The following is a 16,965-nucleotide window of genomic DNA, read 5'->3' as shown; positions in this document are numbered from 1 at the left end:
ATCTTTTCAGATGAAGCTATCACTTCTCAAATTTCAAAATCTCATTGCAATTTAGAGAAGTGGGAATTTTACAGAACAAGATATTATTTTGCAGAAAAACAAGTTTTCTCCTCTCAGTGCTGACAACTTTAATTTAGGGTTATTCCCATTCCTGTTACAGGATTTAATCCATATAACTGAAAATATTTGTACGGTACCTGTTCTCAACTATGAGAAAGTAAAATACTGCTGTAGTTTCCTTTGGCTGGATATGTATAAGGGGCAATAACGCTACTATCACATGACTAAGCAAGGAGCCAAGGTATGAATGGTCCAGACTTCGAACAAAACAATCCCAGGCTCTAAACAAGAAAAGACAACAAAACAATAGTAATCAATGGTTCTTCTCTGCATAAAAACATTTTAGGTGAGTCATGAGAAGCATTTTAAGTTATCTCAGCTCTGTGGTTTAGATTCTTGTCTAGAACAAAACAAAACAGTGTATTCAAGGACAGAAATGGTAGGTATGTCACTGTTTAGGTACACTATCAGTTCACCTGCAACACAGTTCTGGAAAGTCATCCTTGTATCTTAGAGCTGTTCTCAGTGTAGTCATCATCTTCACTCTTACTGAACTGATGTGTTTGGGACCCATGAGCTTCATTAAAGACATAAGACTGTTTAAAGCCTAGACATAAGAAAAGTCATTTTAGTGTATTAGATACTCAGTAAAACATATACAAGCCATATTTTCTAATAAAACCAGGCTACTCTGGCTTAAGAAGTCATACCCTATAAGACATCAAGTTCAGTTTGATGTTTCAATAAAGAATTTGGGGGTTAGAGGAAAAGAGAATGAAAGGGGACCTGTAATGACAGGATTGTAATAAAAAAGTTGTGATTTAGGCCATTGACAGATTGATGAGTGAAGAACTGTGGACACCAAAGGAGTTCACAGTTATTCAAGTCTGTTATAAGATATGATTGACTATATGTCCAAAGTTTTAGAAGCTGAAAAGAGCAGGTTTTGAAAATACAGAGAAAACAAAGAAACTTGCATTTAAAAAAAAAACAGCCAACCAAAGAAACAAAACCCCAACAACAGAATTGTCATACAACTTCTGGCAGAAGCGACTGTTAAGCTTCAGTGAACAGGTAATAGCTCAGTTGTCAATGGGACTGATGAAAGACAGAAGAGAAATACTGAGATGCAGAAAAAGCAGGAAATATTTCAGTCACAGTAACACCTACCAAACAAGGTAGTACAATGTCCAGCATAGCAGATCAGTAGCTCAGGAAGAAACCTGAGCTTGAGGAAAGGTCATGGAAAGGGAAACTCACCAAGAACAACAAACAGAAAAAGAAAAAACAGAAACAATAGCACGTGCAGCAGAAGAAATGCTATACAAACCAAGAAATCCAGAAAGCATGAAGACATGGGCCTATGAAAATGAGAGCATCTCAGTGTGAATATCTGAGAAGCAAAAGGCTTGAAAGAATACCAGAGAAAATGCAGTCCATCAATGTAAAGGTTATATACATTATAGCACTGAAAAATTCCCTACAGAAATCATCTGCACTAACTCTATGAGGCGGCTAAAAGCCTTGTCTTGTGGTTAAAAGCACTGCCTCAGCAGAGTAGAATTTTCAGACTTTGTCTCAAGATGTGAGCTCTAATTTCTCTAAATGCTCTCTACTGTAAAGCTGAAAGTAGCAGTTCTGTGAAAAGCAAAACAAATAAAGCCCAGTTTCTCTTGGATTTGCATCTTAATTTCTTTAGCTTTGCCCTTTGGTGCCCTTATAATCCTGTTCCCTGCAGTAACTCCAGTTTTCTCCCATAATTCCCTCATCCTCCACTTTGTTTCTTTCACACATATAAAACATACATTTGGATTCCTCCCTATAATTACTGGTTGAGTGACATGTTACATATACCGTGTCTGACTGAAATATGTACATTAGCTGACCATTAAAGAAACAAAACAAAACAAACTTTTGAGCTTACACAGAAGCCCTACCCACAGTGAGACCATCAGTTTTCAAGAACCACCTGGGAACCTTAGTATCTTTGAGACTTCAGTGACAGATGCACAATCACATACGTAAGTCTAGAATATCAAAATAGCCCTTCATTATCTTTGTTTTAATATTCAAAATTAAGTTTACGCACCATTTTTTTATCCTCAATGCCAACACTGGAACTCAGTAACTGCATGTTAAAAAAAGCCAAGATACCAAGCAATTTAGGTTGCAGATAATCAGCCTGTGGAGAGCAGGAGGAAAAAAAAAAAGTAAAAAACAAGTAATCTTACTATTAACACATTCCTAAGCTTAACGAATTAAAAAGCAAGTATGAAATTCTAATTCTGAAAGACAAAATGAGGAGAATCCCAAATACATACACTGCTCTTTGAGAAATATCAGTGTTAATGAAAGACACCCCTATTAGGCTATAGGGTTTTTTGTTTTCGTAGAATTTGGGTGTTTGTGTGTGGGGAGGTTGGTTGGTTTGGGGTATTTTTGTTTTGCCTTTTTTTATGTGTACTTGGTATGTATCTCCCTATTACAGGAACACTTCATATGAAATGCCAGTCTTTCCTCCACTTCTTGCCTCAAATAAGTGATGTTCAGAGAATGTAAAATTGTCTTCAGACTGGAGGAAAGAAGCATTGAATAAACCTGAAAATTAATATTTTGACGTCCTTACCATTTGTTCAGGTGATGTTATTTCTCTAGGTCCCTGATAGGGATCATCATGAGATGCAAATGAAGCCAATATTGACAAACCATTGAAGACTTGTTGATAGTGTTCTCCTATACGCAGCAATAATTCATTATGCAGTCCCTGGTAGTCCTGTCTCAGCAAGCTGCCCAGTTCTATCTCAGTCTCATTCTATATTTAAATAGCAAACAGAAACCAAGTCTTCATTTAATCACAATGAAACCAATACACTGAGAGACAGGAGGCATTGGACTCTGGTTGATTTACCATAGAAATCAAAGAAAAAGCTTCCAATCAGCTCAATGTCAGATAAACCAAGTTTTTAGAATTTTTAAGTTTGCAAAATGTAACAGTTCCTCAGAGCCAACGGAACAGATTATAAATAACAAGAATAAAACTTTGCATATGCAGTTTTCCCACCTATGCTTTGCACAACTGTAACTTAAATAAAGCAGAAAGCTCACTATTCATCAATTGTTGCTCCTAATCTGCATGTATAATAGAATAATTGCCAATTTACCTTGAGGTAATGAAGCGCCCGCTCAAGCTCATCCTTGGAGCAGGAACAGACCAAATGAGAGAAGATGTATTTGAAGTTATTGATTAAGATCTCCCTTCGGTTCACATTCAACTGTTTTGCTATGGTTCGAATAAGTGTGGAGGCTGCAGGACTAGCCTTGGCTGCAAGGTCAGGAAGCAAAACTTGTAGGGTCCGCTGGTAAATTAAGAACAACACTTAATGGAAAAAACAAACAAAACCCTCCAAAAACCCAGGGTTTGGCTTTGTTCCATTTGTGTCAGTACAACAATACACATCTCTGGTTATACGTATGACATTAGGTATGAATAAAGAAGAACTTTAATGAGATGGAAAGACCTACTAAAAATGCAGATAAAATTAAAATTACTTAAGGAGGTGCCTCATATAACCAATACCAAGAAACATGCAAACAAGAAGTGAGCTAGCATTTTTTGTGTCCATTCAGATTCTCCACAAAAGTAAATCTTAAAAGAAGAAAAAGAAACACAACAAAAAACCCAACACCCCAACACACCCCCGCACAACACCTTTCCAACCTACCAGGCAACTAGAACACTGCTTACTTAATGGTTGTGCATTTCCCATCTACCAACAAGCAAAATACGAGTATCAAGCTACTTAGGCTTCAAGTAAAACAGATATATAACCAGATCAAGAGGAGATCTATCCACAGAACAATAGCTTTCTTCATTTGAAACAAGAAAGCAGAAAGCATGTAAAAATCACACCTTACTAAGAATCCCTCCAAATGCACTAAATTATTAACGTAGATATAACTCATTGAGTACTCTAGACCTTAGTACATTCATCATCTGTCATGCTTGAATTAGCACTGTAGCCATCACTGTAACTCCTTGATAAAACTGTTCCTCTGTGTTTGAGCTCCTAGTTACAGCAATCCCAAAGTATTCTATATTATAACAAACAATGGCAACTAGAGAAAAAAAAAAATCAGATCTGTGACATTCACAGAAAAATTGTGGACTGAAATAGAAACCCACAAGCACACACACACACACAAAAATCACAAGTAAAAAGGACTGACCAACTTACTGAGAGAAAGCGATTTAGATCTGGAAAATCAAATACATTGGCGATCTCAGATAACATGTCCAGAGCCATTTCTCTCTGGTGAGCAGCTGTTTGTTTCTGTAGCTCATTACCCTGGCATGGAGCACTCAGTACTGCCATCTGGCTGGAGTGCAGGGATTCCACTAGAAACTAAGCATGAAGAAACATATTTAGTATTATTTTCCCCTTATTCACTTCCTAAAAATAAACACAAGAGTTTCACTCCTCTTTCTATGCACCTGTTTTTCTTTCTCATTTATTGCACATAAGTCTATGATTCGTGATAGAACTGGATTATCATCCAAATAATAATTGCATTTAATTTTGCAACCTTGGATTCAGACATTGCATTATTAAAAAAATATTCAAAAGTAGGAAAGTCTGCTTTTAATAACTTTCTTTTAAACAAAACTTGTGCCTTTAGGTAAATGGGTAAAACTAAAGAACAAATCAATCATGTTAGTATTATGCCTGTAAAACATTAACTTCAATTCTAATTTTAAATCACAGGCTCTTGTGACAATGGTACCACATAATGCAAGAAACTCTATAATTCCTCTATTTCAGCATGACAGCTAGGGAATAAAAAAAGAAAAGCAATGCTGCTGAGTGGAGAAGACCATGACAAAGTCAAAAATTTCCCATTCCTTCATGAATGTTTGTGCAGTTTTTTGCTTTGTTTTTTAAATCATCTCTTTCTTGTCCTATGAGATTCCACCTTGTAAAATAGTGTAATTTTCACCTTTAATACCAGTTTCAAAATAACATAAAAGGAACCTAAACATATGGCTTTCTAAACCACTAACTCTTTTCTTTTTACCTGACAGATAGGCTTCTTGTATTGACTGAAAAAAGCTTGCAGTTTTATAGACTTAGCTGCCGCCAGGGATCGAATTTCTGTGTATGCTGCTCCAGCCACAGAAGCTGACTTGGACAACAAACAGTGCAACAAATGCAAGAGGGCAAATGGTACCAAATCTCCTTTTGATGCCCTTACAAAATAAGCAGAAGAAAAAGAATTAAAAAGGAAAAAAGAATCATTGCATTAATAAAAAGACTTAGGAATATACAATTATCATAATGCAAAATGACTCATCATTGCATTTGCATAGCTTATCTGTACTTCCTATGACAGGGCAGAAGAAAATGAGGAATATTCTATACGAATCAACATCTTAGTACAGTTGCAAATTACTTCGGACAAAGGCTGACCATGAAACAAGTAATTTAATCTTACATGTACACTTGCACAAAAAGTTACTTTGCATCACAAACTGACACTACTTTGCCATTTTCAAGATACTATCAAAAATACCTTCCAATATCGCCAGTTGTGAGAATCAAGGTATCTTTAAGCTCGTTATTTCTTGATATTTTGGCATTTGTATAGGCTTCTTTCATTCTTGAAACAAACAGCTGGCACACATGAAAACAAAACAAAAAAATAATTTTAGCGTATTTGACATTAATGAAACAAAAACCATTAGTAAGTTAGGAAAGACAACCAAAAATAAATATGAATTCACCTCTTTTATGAATCCTTCTTCAGAGTCTAAGGATTCCAGTATGTTCTTTATGCAGTCACTGAAAGCCACTCTTACATCTTTGTCTGGATCTTCCATTAGATTTAATAAAGACCCAACAAGAATCTTCACACTGGACTCATCAGTGTTAAAATCCAGATGTTTGCAAAGATGAGGTATATTTTCTATAAATGCTGGGTGGCATGGGTTGGAGGAGGAACGGGAAATATATTTTAATGCTTTTTAAAAATCTATTGAAGTACACAAAATAGTGATGCAAGTAAGCCATAAAGCACACTGGAGTTTTTTTCCTCAAAAGAGTAAGTATTGTCAAACCAGAAAAGCTATTTAAAATTCAGACTTTTATCAAGTATTGCATTTCTAGAGACAGCCATAGACTAAAATTAAGCCAAGGTAGTTTAAAAAGAATACCAATGATAACATCAAACATTAGCAGTGATACCAACTAAAATACAACATTTCAAGAACCATTACAGCTACAAAAAAAAAGCAATATAGAAAAAAAGGAATGAAGAAAGGTACAGAAGCAGTGACTTAGTACCTCATACAGAAGTGCAAAATGTTAATAAAGGTAAAGTCACATACCTAGCTTTACTGAACTGGATACTTTGTTCTCGAGGAGAATAAGAAATGGCTTGAAAACACAGGCTTGCACAGAACAAGTTTTTTCATGAGCAGAAGTCACAGTAAGGCTGCTACATAAAATATCGTAAGTAACAGGCTTAACAGCAGCATCTGCTAGGGAAGGTTGTACACTGAATGTACCAGAAAGACAGCAAGATAATTTCCCAACTATAGCAGCACAAGCCTCCTTGACTAGCTCAGACTCATCTTTGATTTGATTTCTGAAATGCAAACAAAAATGAAACCATTTTAATAGATGATTTACCTAGAAATTTGTATTTCTACATTGTCCAAATTCTCTCACTATACTGAAAGTACTGTTAGGACAATTGAAGGACCTGTCTCACTAAATTATCTTTTTCCTTTTCAGATTATCCTCAAGTTCTATTAAATGTCTGAAGTAGCACTCAGCACGGTGAGTCTGGCATGTTATGAAGAAACTGAAGACTAGATGCAATAGGACAGCAGACACCAAGACATATATACAAAAGGCAAAGAAATTGGAAAGATTTTGAGACATATGGAGGACAAATATAATGTATATTTAACTGACAAAGATATCTCCTTTCCGCTCCTTAGTTTAAATTTATTAATTAGAAATGGGGTCTTCAACTAGTGAAGTAATTTGTGTACTGACATGGTAAGCAAATACTATTCTATCACACAGACATCGTCAATTGCACCTATCCTCTTGATATCTTATGATTTCTGAAATTGAGATCTAGCAAATGCTGGATGAAATACAAATAAATATTTATTTTGGTGCTTATACTATATTTCTTATTTGTCCACTTTTCTTCTTGCATGAAGACAGAAAAGAAGCTTTAATACATACAAAAGAGCTTTGGGAATCATACTGCAGGACTGCACACTTGGTGGATGAAGCAGGAGAGAGAATCCTTTAACACAAGTAGCCCGAATTATTTCATGGGGACTTTGTAGTGCCCAGTGATAAATGGATTTTCTCCAATCCAGATGAATGTTTCTTGGGAAGAGAGACAGAAGGAACACACAGTGTGACTGAGTCTGGGGTGCTAAAGAGAAAAAACAAAATAAAGCAGATAATTACTTGATTTAAACTTTGAATATCACCAATCATCATCAGAGGGCAAAGAAAATAATCTTACTTTAGAACAATCATTCCATAGAGATATTAGGTTTTATATATTTTAACATACTTACAGAAACTCTGTGCAGTTTTTTGACTCAAAACTAGAGGATCAAACCCAAAAGCAGGTGGCTTTAAAGAATCATCATCAGGATGGCTGTAAATCCAGGGCAGAGACAGCAATCCACATAAGTTATCAAGAATCTGATCGCTCAGAGGAATTTTCACTAGGGGAAAAACAACAACAAAAAAACCTGATACTTCTACAGCACTGTATAGCTTATAAAACAGATACACATTTTATGTTCTTAATTTGCTACAAAATGTTATTTTTTCTAACAACAAAGATTAGTATCACTATTCCCACATGTTGATATCCTACATTTTAGACATATAATAATAAATGACGTAGTGCTATGTCAAAATAATCTAAAAATTTCATTAAACAGTTGACAGCATGTAATACATGAGCAGCAGAATGAATACAGCTTCGGTATCTCTGGATTTGTATGAAGACTCTCAGGTGGACTTTGGGATGACTACTAAGCTGAACTCATAATAATGCTTTAGCCTTAGTGGAGTCTGTCTTCCATCCTACTAGCTACTTCTAAAAAAAAAACATGCAAGTACTTAATATTTTTGGTACACTTCCTGCACGCCACATTTGCCGAAGCTGGTCAGAAGCTTTGAAATCTCTGAGTGAAAGAGAGAGTAAGGCATTCTGCCTCTGTGTGTTTTAAAAAGAAAACTGCTAAATGTTTGTTTCTTTCTTATGCTATTCACTATCCCTATGTAGTTCAGATAAAAATCAACAGAAATACAGACAAAGACTAGTAAATCATGTTCAAAGAGGAATGCAAAGGAAGCTCTAAACAGGAATTGGAGTTCTAACACGATATCTATCATTTCAGTACCTCTACCACAACAGGACAATTTAGTCAGATGCATCCCTGAGGTCTCTTCCAACCTGGTTGATTCTGTGTGATTCTGTGTGATTTCTAATTTACAAATCGAATAAAAGACATGCTAGTTTAAAGGATTTCTCACCTTGTGCATACAGCAAAGCATCAAAGATTTTCACTATTCTGTCAATCACTTCTTCTAGGTTAACAATTTGCATAGCAGCCTCTAACAGGTTTCTGCAGACTTTCACTACTCTTGTGATAAAATCAGAGGTAATCCACATGAACTTTGTATGGACCACTGAATCTGAGGAGCTCGGAGTATTCTTACATGTGTCAGATTTACACAGATGAGTTCCTTTATGATCTATACTGTTAAAATAGAAATCAGATGATCAATGGACAGACTATAAACATTTAATATTGTATTGCTTGTAAGTACATATGAAAATGTACTGCTTCAAAACATACAGGACTTATCAATACTTGTCCTGATACATGGACAAGCATTAAAGTAATCTACACAAATCATAGTAATAGTTACAAGAAACTATTGGTCTCACGGTTTCACCTTGGTACCTTTACCTGGTAGAATTTGTTGGGGGAGAACAATGAACTATGCACAAAGCAGCTAGTCGCAGAATCACAGCAATCCCTTCTACAGTCTGAAGAATATCCGCTGTTAGAATTTCTTTCTCAAGGATAAATATTAAGGATGCAGCTTTTTTTGCGATGGCATTCCATAGAGTGCTCTTCGATTTCATGTTTACAGGACTAGGTCTGTAATTTGACCATATTAATTATTTTCCAACACATATTTTTTACAGAAAAGATAAATCATCAAAGCAAAAACACAGCTAATCCATGTTGGATACAGGATTACAAAAATACCAAATGAAGTTTTAGCTTAAATGTGCTCTTTGGCAGAACAAGATACTAACTCCAAAGTTAAGTATGTTGCACATCAGACTTAATCTGAAAGGCTCTAAAGGCCTAACTCTACAATCCTCGGAAGGTCATGATGGCCAGGGTGGTTCCGGATGACTATAAAAAGGCAAATGTTACACCCATCTTCCAGAAAGGCAAAAAAGAGGATCCAAGGAACTATGGGCCTGCCAGCCTAACCTCAGTCCCTGGGAAGGTTATGGAAAAAGTCTTCCTTGAAATAATTTCTAGCTACAGAAGGGACAAGCAGGTGGCTGGGAACAGCCAGCACATTATTTACCAAGGGCAAATCACGCCAGACTAACTTGATTCCTTTCTACAATGAGACATATAGCTCTGTGGATAAAAGGAGAGCTGCTTATTCAGAGGACCTTAACTGGTTGGGAAGCTAAGCTGACAAGAATCTCATAAAGGTCAACAGAGACATACAAAAAGTCCTGCAACTAGCACAAAAAAACCTGTGCAACAGAACATGCTGAGGGCTGACTGACTACCAAGCAGCTTTGGAGAAAACGACCTGGTGGACTTGTGGAAAACTTGAATATAAGAGCAGCATGATGTTGTTGCAAAGAAGGTCAACTACATATTGGGCTGTATTATCAAGAGCAAAGGCTGATCATGAGCCCACACCTGGAGTACAGCATGCTGGAGCCAGTTTTAAGCACCCAAATACAAGAAACAGATCAACACACTGGAGCAAGTCCAAGATAATCAGGGAGCTGGTGAGCTCTCAGTCTCTGCTTGTGCCATGCTATGCTGTTGCACTGGACGTGCTTAAATGAAATGTTCTCTTTAAATATGTCCAGTGCAACAGCATAGCCACATACATGATTCTGTCATTCTGTATGTATTCTCTCAGCTTTTCTGTTTTCAGTGTGTAAAAATGAAAATAATTTGCATTGAACATATTAAAAATACACTCTCTAACTAAAGTTTGGCTTAAAAATCATCTGTAGATTCTGATTCTTCAAAATATCATTTAGATCTTTTCCCAGAAGATCTTTCAATGTGGCTGCTATGAAGAAACTGCCTCAAAAAAGTTGTCATTTGTTATTATTCACTAGCCAAATTACTATAAAAGTAGTTATTGAGTAAACGTCATACATTACTGGTGTAGGCGATTTCTTTGGATGCTTTGTTGGTAGGCTTAGTCGTCGTCTTTTCTCTGGAACTTCGTCACTGCTGCTGCTCCATTCATCAGTATCAGAAGTATCTAGCTGGTTCTGATGAAGCTCCTGAAAGATTTCTTCCGTTTGTGTTTTTAACGCTGTATAAAGTGGACTCACCAGATACTGCGGTGGACAAACAACAGAGGTACCATGACGTGTGCTATGCCTTACTTAGACATGATACTATTGTTTCTGACTTAAAATATAAAATTTCAAAATATTATGGTAACAAAGTTGTTAAAAACCTTTCTGTTGAAAATCTTAACTACAAGACGAAAACTCTCATAAGCAATGAAGTTTCCTGTGATCCTACCAGAGAAAATGCAGCTTGTACAGCTGTTTCCCAGTTCTTGCCATAATACCTTGCTACCAAAGCCATCAAGACAGACACACTAAGTTTAAGAGACAATAGATACGATACACATGTGGGTGTATGGGGTAGAGGAAACACTCGGCATATCAACATCTCATTAACACCTCATTACGGTTTTAAACTACAAGACTGTAGATTCAGATTGGACATAAGGTAGAAATTTTTTATGATGAGGGTGGTGAAACACTGGAACAGATTGTCCAAAGATGTGGTAGATGCCCCATCCCTGGAAAGACTCAAGGTCAGGTTGGACATGGCTCTGAGCAACCTGATCTAGTTGAAGATGTCCCTGCTCATTGCAGGGGGGGTGGACTGGATAACCTTTAAAATCCCTTTCAAACAAAATTATTCTATGATTCTATTTTAATTCAAACCTTTCAGTCTGTCTGACCCCAACAAAATATGATTAAAAGCATATGGTTAGAAAGTAAGAAAAGCTCAGATGAAGGGAAATTACTTGTAAAACTACCCTTATATGAGCATACTCTGTGCCTTACCCCCACTCTGTACTATGATTACAGCCAGACCCTTGTGCCTGCATAGCTTCTCAATAGTTTAATACATCTAAAAAACATAGGGTCCAGCTACATCCAACTCATTAAAGAACTCTGACCTGTACAAATATGTGAAACAGTTAAGAAACAAGGAGTATCAATTTAATTATGCAACTAAAAATAGTATTTCCTAGATTTTCTTCGTTGCACAGATGTAGGTATTTGTACATGATCTATTCACACGATAAATACAGTTTTAAAAATTAACCTACCGCTTGTTCTTCCTGAGTTCCAAGGACATTCACAAAAATTCCACATATGGTACCAATATGGACTTTTCTTACTTGTAAGGCAGATTCATAGCCAGTTGGAACAAACTCCAGAAAATATTGCAGGATATGGCAAAAAGCAGCTTTCAGCTTTTCAGACTGAAGACACCTAAACACATCACCTTCAAACAATGCACAGAGCTTCTCTAGCAGCATATTCAAGTAGACAGGTTCAATATTTTTGTAAGAATCTGCTTCAAAAGGCAACAATGTCCTCACCAACAGTAAGAGTGGTTCTCCAAAGAGTTCTGATTCTTCAGTATCCATTTCAAGTGCTGACTGTAGAATTCCAAAAAAGACTGTGAAGAAAACACTGGCCGGCTGTTCCGGAGGTCCTCCTAAATGAATTAATTTTACTAAAAACTTCACTGCCAAAGCTTTCACTTTTGGACTGCCATACTCCAACAGGGAACAGCCTATCCCCCAGAGAATAATGTTTTGTCTTACAAAAAACACATCTGCAACAATATCTGTCAGAATAGACATTAATATAACTTCCAAACATTCTACATTGGGCATACTCATCAGCTGTAATGATGCCAATCTTAAATACCCCACATTGTCACTTGTATTGCTTGAAAATCTCTTTACAGTCACTGGCCAGACCAGTCCATCTTCCCAGAGATGCTTTTGTGCATCTCTCTCATGCAGGAAGATTAAGTCTTGGAAAAGCTGTAGCAAGTCTTTTGTTAGTACTTCAAAAATGGAGCCACTCTTCATTTTAAACAGAAAAAGTAAAGAGCAAATGACGTCACAAATGTTCTTGTGCAACGTGTTGCAGTTTGGAGTTGCAGCAATTCGGAGAAGCCTTGTTATGATCCAGTTACTAAATTCTAGGACAATAAAAAAGAAACAGCAAAGAGAAAATTATTAAGATAAAAACGAAAAGCTCCTATTATGAGCACCTCCTCGAGAGCAGGTTCCTCATCAGTAAAACAAAAGAAAACTCCCTGAGATAAATGCATGTAGGCTTAGTAAACAGAGAGTCTTCACTGGGACATTTCTTCAGCAGATCTTATTGAAAAAGAGGAAAAGGGGAGGTGGGGCAGGTGCATGCCAGCAAAAAAAAAAACCCCAGACATTTTACACTGTGTAGTTCCAGACATTTTCTTCCGTCAAAAAAAAACTCAGGCAATGAAAATGTGTACAGGATATTTCACTAAGCAATGGTAATGAATAATGTCAAACTGTCCTGATAAGTTTCCATTAACACAAGCACAAATCAATTCACAATATTAAAAGTCTATCATAACATTCACCTACTTATAAATACGGAAGGTTGAACTTACAAATCTGCCTTTTTCCCATTTTTATTCTTTTGTATGATCCCATTTGTATGATCAGAAAACTTAAATCCTGAAGATATCGAGCTTCAACACAAACATTTTCAACATACGCACCAATGCAACTGCATTCGGTTTCCTCCTGATTTCCGTCCACGTTTACAAACATAAGCGGGGAAGATTTTATGATATGTTGAATGAAATCAAGCAACATTACAGAACTTGGCTGTGAATCTGATTTCTTAATCAGTTCCAAAGCAACTTTAAAAAAAAAAAAAAAGACACATTTCTGAATTAGCATTGCAAATAAATCAACTTCACAAATTTTGTTCACATCTAAAGAAGAAATTTTTTACATGAAATACTACGATATGGTATTAAACATGTATAATAATCGATTAGGAGTGTGCTTTATTAATCCACGAAGATGATTTTGTGCATATTGTAAACCTCCTATGTGACACCAAACAGTATGAAGAAAAATATAAATTACTCAGCTTAAATAGTATTCATTAACACTACATGCATTAACATTTAGTTAGTATTATATGCAACTGTTTGATGAGTGAAGAATAGCAAATAGTTAACATTTTAATTTTTAATCACACAATTTTTGCTAGGTTTATGATCTTGGTAGAAAAAAAACAACTCTAGGAATTGTTCTAAATCTCCAAGAAACAGAAGTTTTTAAATGGTAAATTCAGCTTACTGAATCAGAAAGTTTAGCAAAGTACTAAACATATCTAATGCTGCTGTATAGCTCCATTGAAACAGGTATCTGAATCATAACAGATTTATCCAAATTCCACATGGTTAGTTAGAACAAGAAGGAAATTATTTCAGATTCAGACAGCAATTAACCAAAGTTAATTAATTTAATTTAATTAACCGTAAGAAAAGTTATGTGGTAATGATAAAATACAACACTTCTTTATTCAAAAGCAGTATCTAAAGCAGATTGGCTTTTTATTTTTATATTCTTCCCTTTCAGGATTATAAGAGAATTAAACACATCATCTATAGAGTAACATGGGTATGATATTTAAATTGATCAATTCACTAGACAAAATATCAGTCTTACTGAGACAGCTACATGAAATTATACCTTGGAAACAGTAAGTTACCCTTACTGCGATTCTCCTTAACGCAAATGTACAGATAACTACAAATGATAATTTTGTAGTGTATGTATTTCACAATTACATTAAAGTACTGTAATAATTGGAACTTTAACACGAATCCAGGAGCACTAAAATAAGGCTTTGTTACAATTCTAAATTAAAAATAAAGCTGTTTACTTCAAAGCATTTCAATTCTGAAAGACCCTGTGAGTATTAAGACTTGCAAGCTATATTACTCGATGAACAATCAATCACATGACATGACACTCCCAGTTTTCAATGTTGCAACCATTTATATTCATACAACCCTGCACTGCATTTCCCCTCTCTTTTTTTTTTTTTTTTTTAAGTTACTTCACATCATAACAGCAAATACTTCATCATGGAAGTTATTAAAAATAAGTCATAAATGGTATTGCATTCAACTACTAAATCTTTGTTGAAATGAGTTGTAACTATTTTTTTTTAGCAGGAATTACTTAAAGCATAAAGCAGACAACCATTTTAAAAGACAGGGATGTAACACTTACCAACATCTACATCTGTAAGAATTCTGTCAATGAACTGGCAGAGTATTTGTCTCGGCTTCTGCACAACTGTATTGTATTCTGCTGGACTAGCACTAAAATTAAAAGTACATTATTTTGACATTATCCATTTTAAAATACAAAATAATAATTTGAAGTCTATCTCAACAACACAATGTTAAACACTGAATTTTTTCTTCCAGAAGTCTTCAAAAAGAAATACAAATTTATTTGTTAGTGACCAGCATATTGCTTGTTCCTCTTTGTCCTTATTCTTCAGAAGTACAAAGTTTTGTGAAGTGCTGAAGATAATTTCATTTTGTCATGCAATTATATTTGATGTATATTAAATCCAGGTCTGGCAGACTAAGGGATTTATCCGCATGCTACTACCAAGCAACAGAACAGGTTTGGTGCAGAAAAAAAATAAAATTAAGAACCTGTTTCACTTTTGAATTAACCAAAATACCCTCAGTAAAAGGTGTCAATAGCAACTGCTCAGGTGACTAAGACAGCAGTTAGCTCTTGTCAGGTCAAATCTTCAACATACCATTGTACCTCCATGTCAACGAGCTGCCTACCACAAAGCAAAGCTGCAGACTTGATGCTGCCATTAAAACTTTAAAGCTAAACATTTTCAAGGTTGCTTGTCAGTGAAAACACACTACAAAGACAATGGAAGTCCCCAGAACGCTGCAGGCCAACACATCTCTCCCATCAAGTTCTGCCAGCACTACCCGTGCGGGACGGAGCAACCCAAGCAGGTGGCGGGAAGCGAAGGCGACCAGGACGAGGGGAGGCCGCAGGCCCTGCCCTGGGAGACCTCACACAGCGATGGGGAAGGAACGTATTTTCCACCTCCCCACGCCACACACTGATGCCGAGGCCGGCCGCGCTTCCCGCAGCGCAGCGGCCGCCCCCACCCCCCCCGCCACCATGCCCTACGAGGCGGGGGCTGGGTCCGTCCTACCTGGCCAGCTCCCGCAGCGCCGGGATCATGGAGGCCATCTCCAGGTCCTGCTCGGCCATGGCTCCCGCTTTGAAACAGGCCGCGCGCCGCCGAGGCGGGAACTGCGTGACGGTGTCCGGCAGGACCCAAACCTCCCCCGTTGTCGAACGCGCGGCTGCGCTCTCCCGCCGCGCTGCTGAAGTTTAACCGCTTCGTCACCAGACGAGACCGCGGTCACGGCGGCTCAGTGCCCAGTTTCTAATGGCCTCCCACGGGGACCTCGCTGCCCCAGCAGGGCTCTCCGCTGAGGTGCAGCGCACAGACAGGTAACAACCGAGCAGGGGCCGAGCGCACCCCGCCGAGCCGCGGCCGCTTCCCAGCACAGGCACTGAGGGGCTGCCGGGAGCGCCAGGCGCAGCCGGCCACGACGGACGGCTCGGCTGAGCGCGGACTGTGGCTCCAGGGGACTCACAGCGAACAGCGGAGGAGGAAAGTGCCGCAGTTTTGAGGGTGGCTTAAAGTGAGGACGGGGGCGGCCCCGGCCTGAGGGGCAGCGAAGAAGAAACTTCGATGCTGGCTGAGAAAACCGCACTAGCGCGCTCCCTGCAGCTCACTGCCGGCCCGGGCCAGCCATAGCGGCACTCTCCTCAGGGTGCCCCGGCACCCTGCAGGCAGGGCGCAAACCCGCACTTGGCGGCTTCCAGGTCTGTCAGGTGTGAGACCAGCCCCGCGGGCCCTAAAGGACGGCCCCAAGTGACCCCGGCCTCGACCCGCTCCTGCCGCCCGCCGCCCTGCCATTGGCCGGCGGCGCTGCCCGTCCGCTCGCCCCGCCCCGCCGGCAGCAGGTGGCGGCGGGCGCCGGTGCGTGCCGCGGCACTGCGGGAGGCGGCAGCGGGCGGTGGGCAGGCAGGTAGGCAGGTTGGTTGGTTGGTTGGTTGGTTGGTTGGTTGGTTGGTTGGGAGCGGGCGGGGTGCTGGTGGCCGGTTCTCGATGTTATCCCTGCACCGTGTCTGGTAGGAGCGGGGTGGAAGGGGTGAGGCCGACTTGCTTAGCTCGTGGGAGGGGGTATTCTGGTAGGCGCGGGGGCTCGGCGCCCACCGGGTCAGCGCTCCTCCGTGGAGGTGGCGGTGAGGAGCGTGCTTAAACGATAGGTAAAGTATTACTGGTGGACGGGTGGTTTTGGGGTTTGTTTTGTTTTGTTTTGTTTTTCTTTTAGCGTGTATTGCTTTATGTTCCTTTGAGGGAGTGAGTGCGTTTAAATGCATAAAGTACGAGAGGCTTTGA

At 38.5% G+C, this 16,965-nt stretch overlaps 1 protein-coding gene across 2 annotated transcripts in view; it reads right to left on the bottom strand.

Moving 5' to 3' along the window:
- ATR (ATR serine/threonine kinase) overlaps positions 1–15,785 on the bottom strand; it is a 42,089-nt gene extending 26,304 nt beyond the window's left edge. The window contains exons 1-19 of one of the 2 annotated variants that reach the window (XM_068406067.1): positions 15,703–15,785; positions 14,736–14,827; positions 13,202–13,345; positions 11,745–12,634; positions 10,541–10,728; positions 9,077–9,271; positions 8,637–8,863; positions 7,664–7,816; positions 7,317–7,515; positions 6,443–6,702; positions 5,840–6,030; positions 5,629–5,729; positions 5,134–5,305; positions 4,296–4,463; positions 3,222–3,416; positions 2,687–2,872; positions 2,150–2,242; positions 537–667; positions 198–341 (exon numbers count right to left, since the gene is read on the bottom strand). In XM_068406067.1, the coding sequence (XP_068262168.1) occupies positions 198–341; positions 537–667; positions 2,150–2,242; positions 2,687–2,872; positions 3,222–3,416; positions 4,296–4,463; positions 5,134–5,305; positions 5,629–5,729; positions 5,840–6,030; positions 6,443–6,702; positions 7,317–7,515; positions 7,664–7,816; positions 8,637–8,863; positions 9,077–9,271; positions 10,541–10,728; positions 11,745–12,634; positions 13,202–13,345; positions 14,736–14,827; positions 15,703–15,761 (3,788 nt within the window). In that variant the 5' untranslated portion in view covers positions 15,762–15,785. The remainder of the gene's footprint in view (positions 1–197; positions 342–536; positions 668–2,149; positions 2,243–2,686; positions 2,873–3,221; positions 3,417–4,295; positions 4,464–5,133; positions 5,306–5,628; positions 5,730–5,839; positions 6,031–6,442; positions 6,703–7,316; positions 7,516–7,663; positions 7,817–8,636; positions 8,864–9,076; positions 9,272–10,540; positions 10,729–11,744; positions 12,635–13,201; positions 13,346–14,735; positions 14,828–15,702) is intronic. The other variant, XM_068406068.1, reaches the window with a different exon arrangement.
- Between the last annotated feature and the right edge of the window lie 1,180 nt (positions 15,786–16,965).

Source organism: Nyctibius grandis, chromosome 8 (assembly GCF_013368605.1).
Source record: "Nyctibius grandis isolate bNycGra1 chromosome 8, bNycGra1.pri, whole genome shotgun sequence".
NCBI lineage: Eukaryota > Metazoa > Chordata > Aves > Nyctibiiformes > Nyctibiidae > Nyctibius > Nyctibius grandis.
Note: the sequence above shows the minus strand (reverse complement) of the source record. Positions and strands in the feature narration are given on the sequence as shown.